The sequence below is a fragment of the Chelonoidis abingdonii genome, chromosome 2 (genome assembly GCF_003597395.2).
Source record: "Chelonoidis abingdonii isolate Lonesome George chromosome 2, CheloAbing_2.0, whole genome shotgun sequence".
Classification (NCBI taxonomy): Eukaryota; Metazoa; Chordata; order Testudines; family Testudinidae; genus Chelonoidis; species Chelonoidis abingdonii.
The window spans coordinates 192,175,296-192,189,508 of NC_133770.1; the positions used below are offsets into that span (position 1 = coordinate 192,175,296).

General features: G+C 39.4%; 1 protein-coding gene across 4 annotated transcripts in view; it reads left to right on the plus strand.

Annotated features, from left to right (window-relative positions):
* The window catches only part of CARMIL1 (capping protein regulator and myosin 1 linker 1), a 282,448-nt gene that overhangs the window by 228,363 nt on the left and 39,872 nt on the right, over positions 1-14,213 (plus strand). For all 4 annotated transcript variants that reach the window (XR_012655331.1, XM_075062881.1, XM_075062880.1 and 1 more), the window contains exon 29: positions 750-899. Coding sequence is in view for 3 of the 4 variants with exons in the window: in XM_075062881.1 (XP_074918982.1) it covers positions 750-899 (150 nt within the window). In the remaining variant the exon portion in view is untranslated. The remainder of the gene's footprint in view (positions 1-749; positions 900-14,213) is intronic.

The following is a 14,213-nucleotide window of genomic DNA, read 5'->3' on the forward strand; positions in this document are numbered from 1 at the left end:
TACTCCTCTTAAATAATTCTTCTTAAAGAGCATCCCAATCAGTTTTACTCATGATTTTACTCAGTTGTGAGACATTAGCCCTTTTAAAACGCCAAGTGTTGTCCTCTGTTTTGCCCATATTGAATATAATCAGATCATGATCACTGAGCCGTAGGCAGCCACTAGCTTCCAGTGCAGTGATTTATTCATCATTATTCATCATAGTGAGGTCCAAAATAATTACCCCATTTTGCCTGCAAATTTTTTTATTTTAGAAAAGAGGCAGCACTTGTGATTCCTACATTTATTAGTGAAAATCATTTAATCCTACTTTTTTTCATCAGTTGAGTATATTAGCAGTTTGTACATTTGTTACAGTAGCTTTTAAATGAAATGGCTTAAAAATGCTCAATATGGTGTGAGGTTTTTTTTCTCCTTTGGGTGTTTTTATTTCCATAGTCCAGATAAGCAGAGTCTCTTACTGTGTGATTCTCTGTTAGCCCTCTTTTCTCCCCTTCTCCTTCCCCATTATCCAGTGTTATGTGATGAGGGGATAGTTCTGCAGGGAGATGGGGGAGGCTGGGGCCCAGATGCAAACAGTTGAGCTTACCCATTGTTCACCATCTATCATCACCTGCAGTGCACAACCATTCTGCTAATTGTTGTGTGGGGTTTTTTTGGTTGTTTTTTGTTGTTGTTGTTGTTGTTCGTTTTTTTTCCCCATCAAGATTTCTGATCAGTAGTTTCATCTCTTGATCCTTGTTGTCTAGGCGGACCATTTGACCAGACGTGGTAAGCCACTTCCACAACAGGAGTCACTGGAGATTGAATTAGCTGAAGAGAAACCAACTAAGCGCTCCACCATCACAGTAGAAGATTTGACTGAGATAGAACGTTTGGAGGATCTAGACACTTGTATGGTAAGACACTTTTCTTCAGTCCATTGGTTAAAAATGTAATCTAAAAAGGTCCTTATGCAAATTTCAGTGGGCAGTTTTTATTATATCAGGGGAATGAAATTAGGAATTTGGCTCAACAAAAATAAATAATTGTTGTATGTAGAACAAAACATTATCCAAACCAGGTATAGATGAGTGGAAGGAAAAACCTTTCCTTTTCTTTGTTCCATTATCCATTTTCTTCTTCATATTCATACTTATTTTCATATTCAGATAGGTTTTTCTTGCAAGATAACATCTCTTGCCCATGTTCATACAATACTGCTAATATAACAGATAGATACCTCTTCTGCAGAGGTGCTGGTATATGGCACCGTGATGGCAGCGATAAATCAGACTATGCTACTTTGGCACACTATTTCCTGTCACAGCATGCTTCTCTCAGCCTCTGTCATCATGCCACTTGACACTAATCCATCAAGGTAGATAAGAGGTTTTTTGAAACCCAGAGGTTCTACTGATGGCCATGAACTGCAGATGATTTTTTTTTATATATGGATGAAGTCTGAAACTCTTGCACGTGTAATAGTTCTACAAAGGATGTAGAACTAATGATGGTGTGGGGTGAGATTTTCAAAAGCACCTGCATGAGTTAGGAGCACATCTCATTGAAATTCAATGGGACTAGTGCTTGTAAATCACTTCGAAGCTTTTGATACAGTTTTGGCATAAACATTTTAAATAAATTACCTCTATTTTCCATGCCATATCTTGAATCTTTATAGATGCACTTCAGTAGGCTGCAAACTATAGTTAATGTTCTTTACCCTGTGTCTTTTCCAACATATTGTGGACAATTTTTGCTCAGAGTCTTGTTTGCTGTAGAGGTGACATCCGTGAGAGGCAGCAACTTAAATTAACGATAGTATTCGCTCGCATGCCTGGCACCTAACCAGAGTTTGCTTTGGTGCAGCATGTGTCTCAAACACCAACAAATCCCATTTTCCTCCCTTTAAGGCACTGGCTTTTACAAGAGTCATCAAAGATTCTCATCACCAGTCTTCTTGAATTCTGCAGCCAACCGTCAGTTTAGGTGTTTAATGATTGCACTAAATGGTGGCCCTGAGAGCCAGCATCATAAGACATGTCACTCTTTAGCACAATCTTGATTGTGCCTGTAAATGAACTTGAATGTACCAGATTAGTATACAGAAATCTATGGTAATTTAAATTTCTGCGCTTAGAATTGTGTTTTCAGTATGAAAATGCTCTCCAGGTAGGGGTTTTTAAAGCAAACATTGCCATTGTTTCTGTCACTGTACAATTTATGTAAGTGGACCGTGCTAGTCTTTTATCTTTTTCTTTACTCATGTCAAAAAAAAAAAAGGAAAATATGAAGTCACATATTAAATATTAACTGTTTGCGCCTTACCTAGAGCAGCTGTTTTGAAGAGTATTTAATATCCCTGTCTTCCTCCCCATTCATATAACTTAATCACATGGCTGAACCCTTTTGTAGTTTTGGTTCTCATTGACATCCACTATGAGGGGAATGAAATTATATTTCAAATAAATGCACCTGTATTCAGGAGCTCTGATCTCTCATGGTGCTGAAAACTCCATTTGTTCAAAAATTAATGTATCAAGTTTCAGGGATATATTCCTGAACTGGGAAATTCATATAAGGGCTGTTTTTGCAAACCAGGTGCCTTCATTGTGCATTGTGGTATTGATTGCACTTGTATAGGAATTGGCCCGGAAAGACAAACTCAGTAATGTGAGCTTACCAGCCTTGCACAGTGCTGGTGTCAATTTGTCGATGTTGTTATAAGTGTCCTAAGAATAGATATCTTAACTTCTCATTCCATACAGTTTAGCTTATATCATGGCTGTTTCCAGAGGGGTCTATTTTAGCTGTATGAATTCTGTATATATTTCAGACATGGCCATTTAAAAAAATGTGGATATAGAATCAATGTGGTGAAAGAGAGGTTTCCATTATATTACAGTTTCATAGTTTTCCCAAAGCCATTTATGTTCAGTTTAGAAAATTTCATCCTGTGGGACCCTTTTTTATATGGCATCAATGAAACTTTGGGAATTAGTCAATGCAAGAAACAAATATATTAATGAAAGGTTCTAAGAGGGAATAAAAAATGCACATGATTTATGAACCATAACTTAGTTTATTTTATTAGCGTTGAATGAGAAATAGTTGCTTAACCCCAACTTCTAGAACTTTGTTAATTATATAGATCATTAGCTTGTCTGTCCATTAAACGTCTATTTAAAGTAGTTTTTTTTTATGCTGACGGCTTAAATGCTCCAACAGACCAGAGCTGTGTGAAATACTCTCTTCAGATCTTAAACTCATTCCTGCTGAATTTGGGTTTTGTGTTCAGCCTGAACCTCAGCCCAGGCTTTCCACTAACATCTATCCCTTTGCCTCAAGAAGCTCCGAAGACACCTGTGGTAGAAGAGGCCAAGGAATTGTTGGAGAGGGAAATATAAGTGTTGAACTTGAAACCGCCGATGTTCTAGAGGGGCTAGTTGACGTCCATCTGCAAATGGGACCCTGCCATGTTTAGGCAGCTCTGTGAGATATATATTTAGACACAATCAGGATGAGGGAAGGTGATTGGATGAGGAGAGGTCTCCACCAGCCCAGTCCAGAGAAGAGAGCTGCTATTCATTTTTGAACTTTCTGTATCAGACTACAGAATAGAAAGGAGTGGAAGAAATGTGGCTTTGAAAATGACTTTTTAAAATAGAGATTTGAGTTTAATTTCCAGTATCTGCCTGTAAAGAATTAGAAAGTGTTTAACACTGTACATTTACAATGCTACAGAAGTTATTCAGACTTGATTCCTAGCCAACATGTCATTATGGTCACAAACCAATAATCTGAATGACGTGTCAGCTGCAGGAGAACTTGCCACTCTATTCTGGAGAACATTGGGAATGATTGAATGGTCCAGTACAGAACAGGCTAGCTTGATCATTTTTTGACCTGGGAGTTTCTGATCTCCCTGAGTTGCAATATAGTAAATTGCTACCCTGATCTGCAACTATCATAGCTGTCTAAATTTAATTAGAGCTGTTTTTATCTAAAGGCCTATTATGATCAAAGTTGTGTGTAACTAAGATTGAATGTGACAGCTTTGTTGTTTTATGCAAAAGACCACTTAGTCTGCTCAGATGAAAGGAATAAGTGCAGACTTTTTGAAAGATTTGAGTCAGTAATGAAGATTGACTTAACTTAATAAAATTATACGTTTTCTCAAATTTTCTAGAAGTGTGAGACAAGACTGACACTTTTTAAGCAATGATGCATTTTACCACTGGCTTAAAATAAATCACCCATTTAAACCTAAGTAGAATATCAAGCACATCTGCATATGTAATTTTTTCAGAAGACTGACTGATTAACTTTCCCTACAAAAGGGAACTATGTACATTATTTGTTCATCCTTTATTCTTTCAACACAGGAATTATTCCTCCTCGGGACTGGGGTTTTTAAAGGATACTTGAAAACTGGTCTTCTTTAGAACGGACGAAATATAGCTATATTTCAGAGAAAATTATTGCACTATTTGAATATTTTTTTTGTCCCTAGAATATTAAGAAATGACCATTTTTGAGCTATTATTTAAAAAGCAGAGAAGTTATGAGTGGAATATATCATGTACTAGAAGACCATCACACATTAGTGATCTTGAAAATACTCATTCCAACAACATAACATTGTTATTCTCAGTAACACAGAGTGCAAGGCCAGTGTAAGATATTTTCCCCAGAGAAAAGCAATCTGTTTGTTTACATTCCTCAGGTATAATAATAATTAATAGGAAATTATTTCAAAAAATTTCAAAGAAGTGCAGGTTGTAGCATATGTATCTGTTTGTGAAATCCTTTTAATAATGTTCCTGTGAAAGACTGGAATGTTTGGGCTATGAATTATAAATTCACTGTTTGTGTAACCCGTGCCTGCTGCCTGTGGTGCTCTGTCCCCCTCTAGTGACACCTAGACCACTTAGATTAATGTGTCTGCTACAGCCTTAGCCAAGAGCTGTGTGGCTTTTAGCTTATGCAGTAAAGACTAATGCACTAAGGTTCAGAGGTCCCCAGGTTCAATCCCACTTGCTGATAAATGGTTGCATTTGCTGCTAATAAAAATAGTCTGCCTCAATGAATATCAAGTCCACTTTTTTAATACTATAAATATACAGTGGTGGCTCTTTGGGAAAATGAAGGACCAGTAGGAAACTTTAATGAAATGTAAGCAATAGCTTAATATTGTAGTCTTTCAGTGATACAGCAAGATAAAGAACAATTTCTATAAAGGAACAGAAGACTAGGGAAAAGATAGCACCTACTTGCTTTGGGATATGCTAAAGAGAAATTGTGGCTCAGATCTATCACATAGGTTCAGTGCTCAACAACAGACCCGTGATCCTGGAAGTCTTGGAAGATAAGACAAACGTATACTTCTCTGCTTTTAGAGCCAAATATAAAACATAATTCTTTAACCTACATTTCCCACAATGACACATTAAATAAAAAATGCACAAAGCACCAAAAATAAAAAATCCAGCCCTTTCTGACTGTGGAAGGAAAAGAATGAGCAATGTATCTTGTATAATTTTGGAAAGTGCTGTGGTAGCATGTTGATTGGGGCAGATAAGAACAAAGCTAGTGGCTGTCAATGTATTTACCCTGACTCTTCACTGAAAACCTGTCCTCCCACACCCATCTTCTCTCTTTCCATTTGTCTGCTTATGCACCTGCTGAGTGACTGACTGAATCCTACATTGTGAGCTCTCTGGAGCAGGGACTTTCTTTGCTGTTTGTGCAGTGCCTAGTACAGTGGATTCCTAATTCTTGCTTGGGATCCTTGTGTACCACTGCGTAGAAATAATTAATGGTATTACTGCTTGTATACACTAGCAGTGATGAGATCTGGCATCTATCACATTATTAGTACTTTGCTTCAAGCCCTCATTTATTTCTATCACTCACCTTATTGTCTATTCTGGAAGTTACGGCTTCATGGTCTTGAATGATTTTGAGATTTTAATTTTTGGAAAACTATTAGGCAGTCTTTTTGTAAAGTGGAGCTTCTTGCGAGCACTGCTATCTAGGGGAGGTAATGTGCATCCAGTTCTAGCTTAGGCATTGCAGATCTAGCTTTTTTGTGGTCGTATAGTTCAAGCAAGAGACTTTTGGCTCTGCAGTTTCTCTAGATTCAAAAGGAGTTGCGCAGATAAAGAAAAGTTTTAAAAGTGTATATTGTCTCATGACGTTATTTTGTACCACTCCTTATGAGTCCTGGATTGGTTAACTTTTCCACTGACTCTAAAGCCAGGGGTTCTCAGTCCCCTGCACATACACCCAAGAATCCTGTGCGCTGATTCTCAGAGCACTTTAAAGGAGTCATTTTAGAATCTGGCACAATGGCATACAAGGGCATTCCTGGAATCCAGGGAGGATCGATCACAATTGATAGAACAAATATACTTCACAGGAATATCAATGTAAACAATGCAGGCAGACTAATGGTACCGCTGCCTCCCCCACATTCAGGACAACTTCTGGAGACACTCCTGGGACTCATGATCCATAATTCGGTGTCTATAAGCTATTTTCCCTGGTATACAGTGCCATCTGAGAAATCAAAAGACAGTCGGAATTTGCAGGAAAGTTGACAGTTTTGCAGAATCCTGTAGATGTCCCTTTCATTTTCAAATGTTAGGAATATGCTAATATTAATTTTATACAACTGCTATGCTAATGTTACTTTTCACTGGATGCCATTGTATATAGCTTTGCATTCTGACTCTACCAGTGGTTAAAAGACCTCTGTCAGTGATTATCCAATACATACTCTGATGGTTTTTCCCGGGGTGCAGTGTGGGCTGCTGAGCCATCTGTCCCACCAACCTGGGCTCCCTCTCACTCTGTGATGCTATTGCCAGGCTACAAACCTCTGGCAAGTACTGCACTTACACAGACGTTCACAGGCAGGGATACACCCAACTGAGTTACATGAATGCTTTGCCAGCCACTCATGAACCAACAATAGAGAGGCTCCAGTCAGTTCCCCACAGTTCCCAGCCTTACACCTCAGAACTATACCATCTTGCCCTGGTCAGAAGCCTGATCAGTGCAAGTTCATTACCCAGTCCATCCCTGTTTGATGTGGAAAGGACAGACAGTAGCCTTTGTAAACTGAGCTGAGATTTCCGAAGCATTTTACCCAAAACTCACTGTTTTAGGTAAAATATAAAACAGATTTATTAACTACAGAGAGACAGATTTTAAGTGATTATAATTAGTAAGTGTAGAAATCAAAATGGTTACCTACAAAATAAAAGTAAATTTTCAGTCTGAGTTCTACAAATGAAACAGGATTTGAATTGAACAGTGTCTCACCTGATAGATGGTACAAACAGGTCACAGAACTTCAATATACAGGCTGGAACTGCCTTCCAGCCTGGGACCTCCCTCCCCAGTTCAAAGTCTTTGTTCTCCAGATGTGTTTCTAGGTGTTGTGGGGGGAGTGAGGCCAAGTCATGATGTCACTTCAACTCTTTATAGTTTCTTCCAGCTTGCTGGAAAGATGTTTTGCAATGGTGTGGGTCAAGTAGACTCCATTTTCTATGTGCTCTCCCTGAGAAGTCTTCTGAGATGGTTACTGGTAGAATGGATTCCCTTCAATGGTCCATCAGAGCGTCTGGCTACTCCATTGTTGTACCTGAAAGGCTGGTTGTGGGTGTTCCCAACCTCACAATATATTTCAGTAACACATCTACAGCAAAACTTCATAACTGTTGTGACAAAATTCCTCCTTTACCTTGGTGGGTCCTGCGCTTATTGGCAGATTTGCTCACCTTAGTGATCTTCCCCTCTGCTGGAACCCACAGTCTGGGTCAGCTCCTCCTGTGTCTGATCAGGAGTTGGGAGGTTTGGGGGGAACCCAGGCCCGCCCTCTACTCAAGGTTCCAGCCCAGGGCCCTGTGGATTGCAGCTGTCTATAGTGCCTCCTATAACAGGCTGGCATGACAGCTACAATCCCTGGCTGTACTTCCCCATGGCCTCCTCCAAACCTTCTTTTAGTCCTCAACACAGGAACCTTCCTCCAATGGTGTGTTGATAATGCTGATTATCTGTATAATTCCTCAGTCCGTCCAGTAGACGATCCTCGTCAGTCTCAGCTACCTGCGCCTCTTGCTCCCAGCTCCTCACACATGCTTCCTCCTCCTGCTCTCCCGCCTGACTGAGTGAGTCCTTTTTAAACCCACGTGCCCTGGACAGCACGCCTGGATTTGGCTGCAGGTGTTCTAATCAATGTAGTTATCTCCACTGCCTTCTAGAAAGATCTTAATTGGCCCCAGGTGCCTTGATTAACCTGGAGCAACTGCCATTTGGTTACCATGGAACTAGGGATTTGTTTAGCCTGGGGCTAACATGCCTGTTCCTCAATACTTTAGTGTAGCTATCTGGCCTTGCCTCATCACACTGCACATAAAATGATAGCACATGCAATCCAACAAGATATTAATGTTCAACAGATCAGTACTTTTAAAATGATACCTCACAAGGCATACTTTGTACAAAACACATCATAATTATATATGACAGTGGTGAATATGGGGGTTCCAAGATGCTTCTTTGAGGTACAGAGTGCCACACATACCCACAGGATGGGCAAGCAAGGTGGTCCTGGTTACCAACTTCCAGAAGGCACCACCATACTGCTGTGCTATTTTTCCCTCTGTTCTGATTGGCCAACCTTTTTTTTGGCCCTGCTGCTGTGTGGGTTGGGCACTGAAAATATTTTCCACCCTCAGGGACAAAACAGCTAGAGCTGGACCTACATACCCATTACATTTTTAGGCTACAATTTTCAAAAGTCACTAATGACTTCAGGTTTCCAACGTGAGACACTTTAAAGAGACCTGACTTTCAGAAAGTGTTGCATAACCAGCCTCTGAAAATCAGGATCCTTTAAGGGGTTGGGAGCCCAAAATTACGAGACTTGTTAAACTCTTGTTCTCAGTCTCTATGGGGTTGAGAGAAGAAACACACTAAAATCATAGCATTGGACAATTCAGGTACACAGCGGTACTGTTTGCTTTCCTAAATCTAGCTCAAATTTCTGCGTCAGATCTACCTTACTTGACTTGATCTATGCTACTTATTGGCCTGTCATAAAATAAAGTCAGAATGCAAGAAACTGTTTTCAGTAATAATCAATTACACCTGATGAAAAAAGGTGCCTCCAGTTTTCTGTCTAGAACACGAATCGTGTAGTGCTGATACTGGATATTTTTTACCTTGAGGCACTTCAGTGTGACGAGCTTTGCCTGCTTGATCCCTCAGGTCTGATCCTTTCTTTTCCCCCAGAAAGCTCAGGTCTGTAACAGAAGTGTGTGTAGTTGTCTGTTTCATGGTGGTATCTAGCTTATTAATATTGACTTCCTGTCATTTATTGCCAGTTTGATTGTTGGCTCATTCTTGTGGGTTTTTTAAACAAGTCCAATGATCATCCATCATTGGCTCACTCTTGTGGAATTTTTACTGCACTGCATATTTTCGAGGGGAGGGTTTTACTCATAAGTTAGGACATTCTGATTCAACCAATGTCTAACACATTGGTTCTCAGCAAAGGGTGTGCGTATCCCTGGGGGCACTCAGAGGTCTTCTGGGGGCACGTCAACTCATCTAGATATTTGCTAGTTTTATAACAGACTACATAAAAAGCCCTAGCAAAGTCAGTACAAACTAAAATTTCATACAGACAATGACTTGTTTATACTCCTCTATATACTATACACTGAAATGTAAGTACAATATTTATAGTCCAATTGATTTATTTTATAATTATATCGTAAATATGAGAAAGTGAGTAATTTTTTAGCAACAGTGCTCTGTGACACTTTGTATTTTTATGTCTGATTTTGTAAGAAAGTAATTTTTAAGTGAGGTGAAACTTGGGGATAGGCAAGACAAATCAGACTCCTGAAAGGGGTACAGTAGTCTGAAAAGGTTGAGAATCACTGGTCTAGCAAGCTCTCTCTCCTCTAGCGGTTGAGGAACTTTCTGCACTGATTTGCAGCATGGACCTTTTCACATCTTTTAACTCCTTTAGTGTCTCACTTGATTTGTTTGGCCCAGATTATATATCTGGTTTGTTCAAGGCAACCTAGTTGGCCCCAGAATTCTATGGTATCTTTTAAAAATAGGAGACACACAATTCTGTCGTACTCCTAGTAGTCCATGTGAACTCACTTTCCTGGCAAAGCACAATTTAAGGTCGAAAGCAATGAGAGGAGGATATCTGATCCTTTTTTTCAATGTGGGCAGAGAATAGTAGCTCACGTGGAGGAAGGAAAGAGGAAAAAGAGGATATCTATAATGGGAGGCAAGGGAGGAAGAAATTACCCATTTTTTTTTTTTAAAGTGGAGGTGAATTAATATGATTCTATTAAAACAGAGTCATGTGTATATAGAGAGGAAAACCAGGAACAGCAAATAGTCCATTTCTTCCACACTTATTCAGGTTGAGAAGAATCTTACTCCATGGATAGTCCTGTTAGAAAAGGTGGGGGTATTGGTGCAGTATGATGTTGCTCCATGTGAGTAAATGTGGCAGAATCCATATAAAAATTTAATATGCATTGGAAAGGAAAAAGGGAACTAGAATACTGAATTTAAAAGAAAATAACAGAAATTGGGTAACAGAGTAAGAATAAATAGGAGGTGGTTTGGTTTCTTTAAGACAAAGTTTTAACAGCATTAAACAAAACAAAAAAACCAAGAAGCATTTACACCACAATTAAACAACCCCTTAGCCTGAGTCTCTCCTGCCCGAGTCAGCTGGCACAGGCCAGCTATGGACATCTAATTGCAGTGTAGACATACACATAGACTTTAGAGGAACTGAGATTTTTAATTTATTTTTGATGTGTGTTGGTATTAAGTAAGGATGTCCTAGAAGTGACCTAGAGGATTCAGGGTTATCTGTGTGCTAGGAAGATATACCTGACAGACACCGTGACTGGTACGTTTTGTGCCTTGGAGAGCACGATGGCTCAGGTAACGTGTTTTTTCAAGGATACTGCCTCAAATCATAATGTTCTGAGTAGAGAGGCTGCTAATCCATTCACTGCCCCAGGTAATCTAGGTCTGGTTCAGTGGCACAAGCCTCATTTGTGTCTGAAATGTCATAGCTTTCAGAGCACAAAACCTCGGAGGATCTACCAAGGGTGAGGAGATTACTGGCATTTATGCTTTGGTGGCTATTGTTCAGTTCAATAGTTATGTCATTCTGAGTATGGAAAGGAGAGACACAGAAATAATATTCTCTCTCCAGTTCAGGATCTACTGCTGCCATGTTACTTACACACACACACACGCGCGCACACACACACACACACACACACTTAGCCAAATAAATTAGATCCTTTTTAAAAGCCTTAATAATCATCCTGTGAGCAGAAGCATGAGGAAAGAGTTGTGATGGGTTCCCCCCCAGCCTGGACTCCCTTTGCACTTTAATGCTGTGTCGAGCCTGCACTTTTACCAGCACACATGCAGGTAGGGGGACACCCAGCTGCAGATACATGCAGATGCTGTGATCAACTCTGCATGGGAAGGCTCCAGCTAAAGAACTCCCCAGCTTTCAGGTACACACCCTCTTCTAGAGTGTAAACCCAAAATTATACTGTATTGTGCGCACAGGGAACGGTACAGTGTAAGCTCATGAAATTCACCTCCTCCCTCAATGAGAAGAATAATATACAACAGCTTTCTGCCCCAGGTTATGACTCCCCCGCACACAGTTTTTAAATAAAGCAAAATCAAGTTTATTAACTACAAAAGATAATTTATGTTATTATAAAGGATAGCAAACAGATCAAAGCAGATTACCTACAAATAAACAAAACATGCAAACTAAGCTTGGATATGAATAGCAGATCCTCGCCCTAAGTGATGATAGAAGCAGGCTGCAGATTCTTAAGGGGCAAGCTGCACTGTCTTACAGCTTGGAAACCCCAGCTGTTCCATTCACAGGCTAAAAATCCTTTTACCCTGGGTCCAGCACTTCTGCTAGTTCGGTCTTTGTTCCTCAGGTGTTTCCAAGAGTCTCTTTGGGCGGGGAGCCCATGAAGAACCTCCATGATGTCACTCCCCTGCCTTAAATAACTTTTGCAAATGGCAGGAACCATATATTTCAAAGCTTGGTTCCCACATCAGTCAGTGGAAAAACACTGATGTCCCAAGGTGGAGTCCAGGACCAGGTGATCTGGTCACGTGTCCCTGTAGTGTTACCACAGCCATGAGTCGGAGCTGTCTGTAGCGTCCTCAGGAAGGCTCCCCAGAGGAGATAAGTTTCTTCTAAGGCCTGTTGTTTTCTCCTAACGGCCCTTCAACCTGAGTGGGCCCTTCCCAGCCAGCCATCTAGACTGAGAGCCTTTTGCCTAGTGGATGTTCTCCAGGTGTAAACACATTTGTAATACAGATACATAGTCAACGTTCCTAACTTCAGATACAAAAATGATACATGCATACAATTAGGATAATCATATTCAGTAAATAATAATCTTTCCAATGACCTCTCGCATGACTTATCTTTCATAAAATACATCAGAATTATACCATAATCATATCACAAAAATAATATATTCGTCAGAGAGATGGGGTGCAGTGTCACAAGGGGTTTTAATTACATTGTTCTCCAATACTCTAAATATACAGCGGCCGTCCTTCAAAATGTTTACATTGCCTTAGAATGATGCCTTAATTAAACAGCTCAGTATTTACAGTATTCTAGGAGTTTCCTATCCTTAATATAGAGACGGTTTAGGTCATAATGCAAATACTGAAGTTATTTAGTTATGTGAGGAAGGGTGACTGCTGTACAGGAGGCTCTTAGCCCCATCCTGGATTTCAAATTCTGTGGAATATGGAGATTTCAGGATTTTTTTTTCAGTATCTATTTTTCCCTTACAAAATAGATGAGACTGAATGTATGCTCTGAACCAGATGCAAATTGTTCTGCACACGTGGTTCCTTGAGATAATTACGCAAGATGAAGAACTGTCAGCTTATAAATACTTTCAGGAACTGTTAAATTTATTCCATAAAGGCTTTTTCTTCCTTGTAACAGAAACTTTGGCTTTTTTCCCTTTACATACTTTAATAACAGGCAGTATGTGGCTTAAAATAAAGATGTAGAAGCAGTATTACTAGTTAAAACAAAACGTATCTATAACTTTGTTGAAATTTCTTAGTGAGCATTTGAACCATATCTCAACAAGTAGCAAAGTGAAGGTTTCTTGTTTAGTACAATTAAATTAAACTCAGGGACACATCTGCTAAGTTTATCTTATTACATTGCTATGGTTTTATTTTGGAGGCCATTGTTATGCAAAATAATTCTAAAAGTCAACCCTGTTTAGAAGAGACTAAAATGAACAAATCGTGTACTTCCACCAGAATAATTTGACTTCCTGAAAAAAATAAAACAAATCCATTCCTTACATTTGTGATACACATCATTTTGCAATCATAAAACCCATTCTACCCTATGTGTAGAGAGCAAATAAGTTGTGAAATACAAGCAGCGACTATGAGGTTGTATCCTGAACTGGTATTAATCAGCTGGATCCTGAACTGGTATTAATTAGCATAACTCCACTGAATTGAATGGAGCTATGCCAGTTTACACCAGCTGAGGACCTGGCTCTTGATGTCTAAACCATGCATTAGTGTCTTAGCTGTTGAATGTTATGCCAGATATTTAGTTAATGGTTATGTATTGTAATATTCCATTTTACTTTCAAGGATAATGGTACTCCAGGGTAGACTTTAAGGATTATGATCAGTGTAAATGGGAAATGCTTGGCTAAATCCCTGCGCTTTGTGCTAAGAATTTACCTCTTTAAAATACAATATAAATTGTTGGCAGCTGAAAGTATTAGCCACAGCTCTGTTTTTGTCTTGTTTCTGGATTCTTCTATAATGATGGGTTAGCCACCTACCCACCCAAAGACTCAGTGGTCCAAGGAAGGATAGTTTATTTACTACTCAACCCAATGAGTACTGATACGCTTTTCATGATTTACAGATGTGTAATGCCCCTAACCATTATGCTCTTTTGAGAATAATGTAAGTGTGGAAAATGGTGATTGATGGAATGGTGTTGCAGCCTTGAGGGTCATTTTCCCTAGGACACTGGAATTGTGCAGGCATTTAGGTAAAATGCCTTACTAAACTTTTCTTTTGCATAATCTGTTAAAAGGACATTGCCAAACCCTTTTTTAAAAATG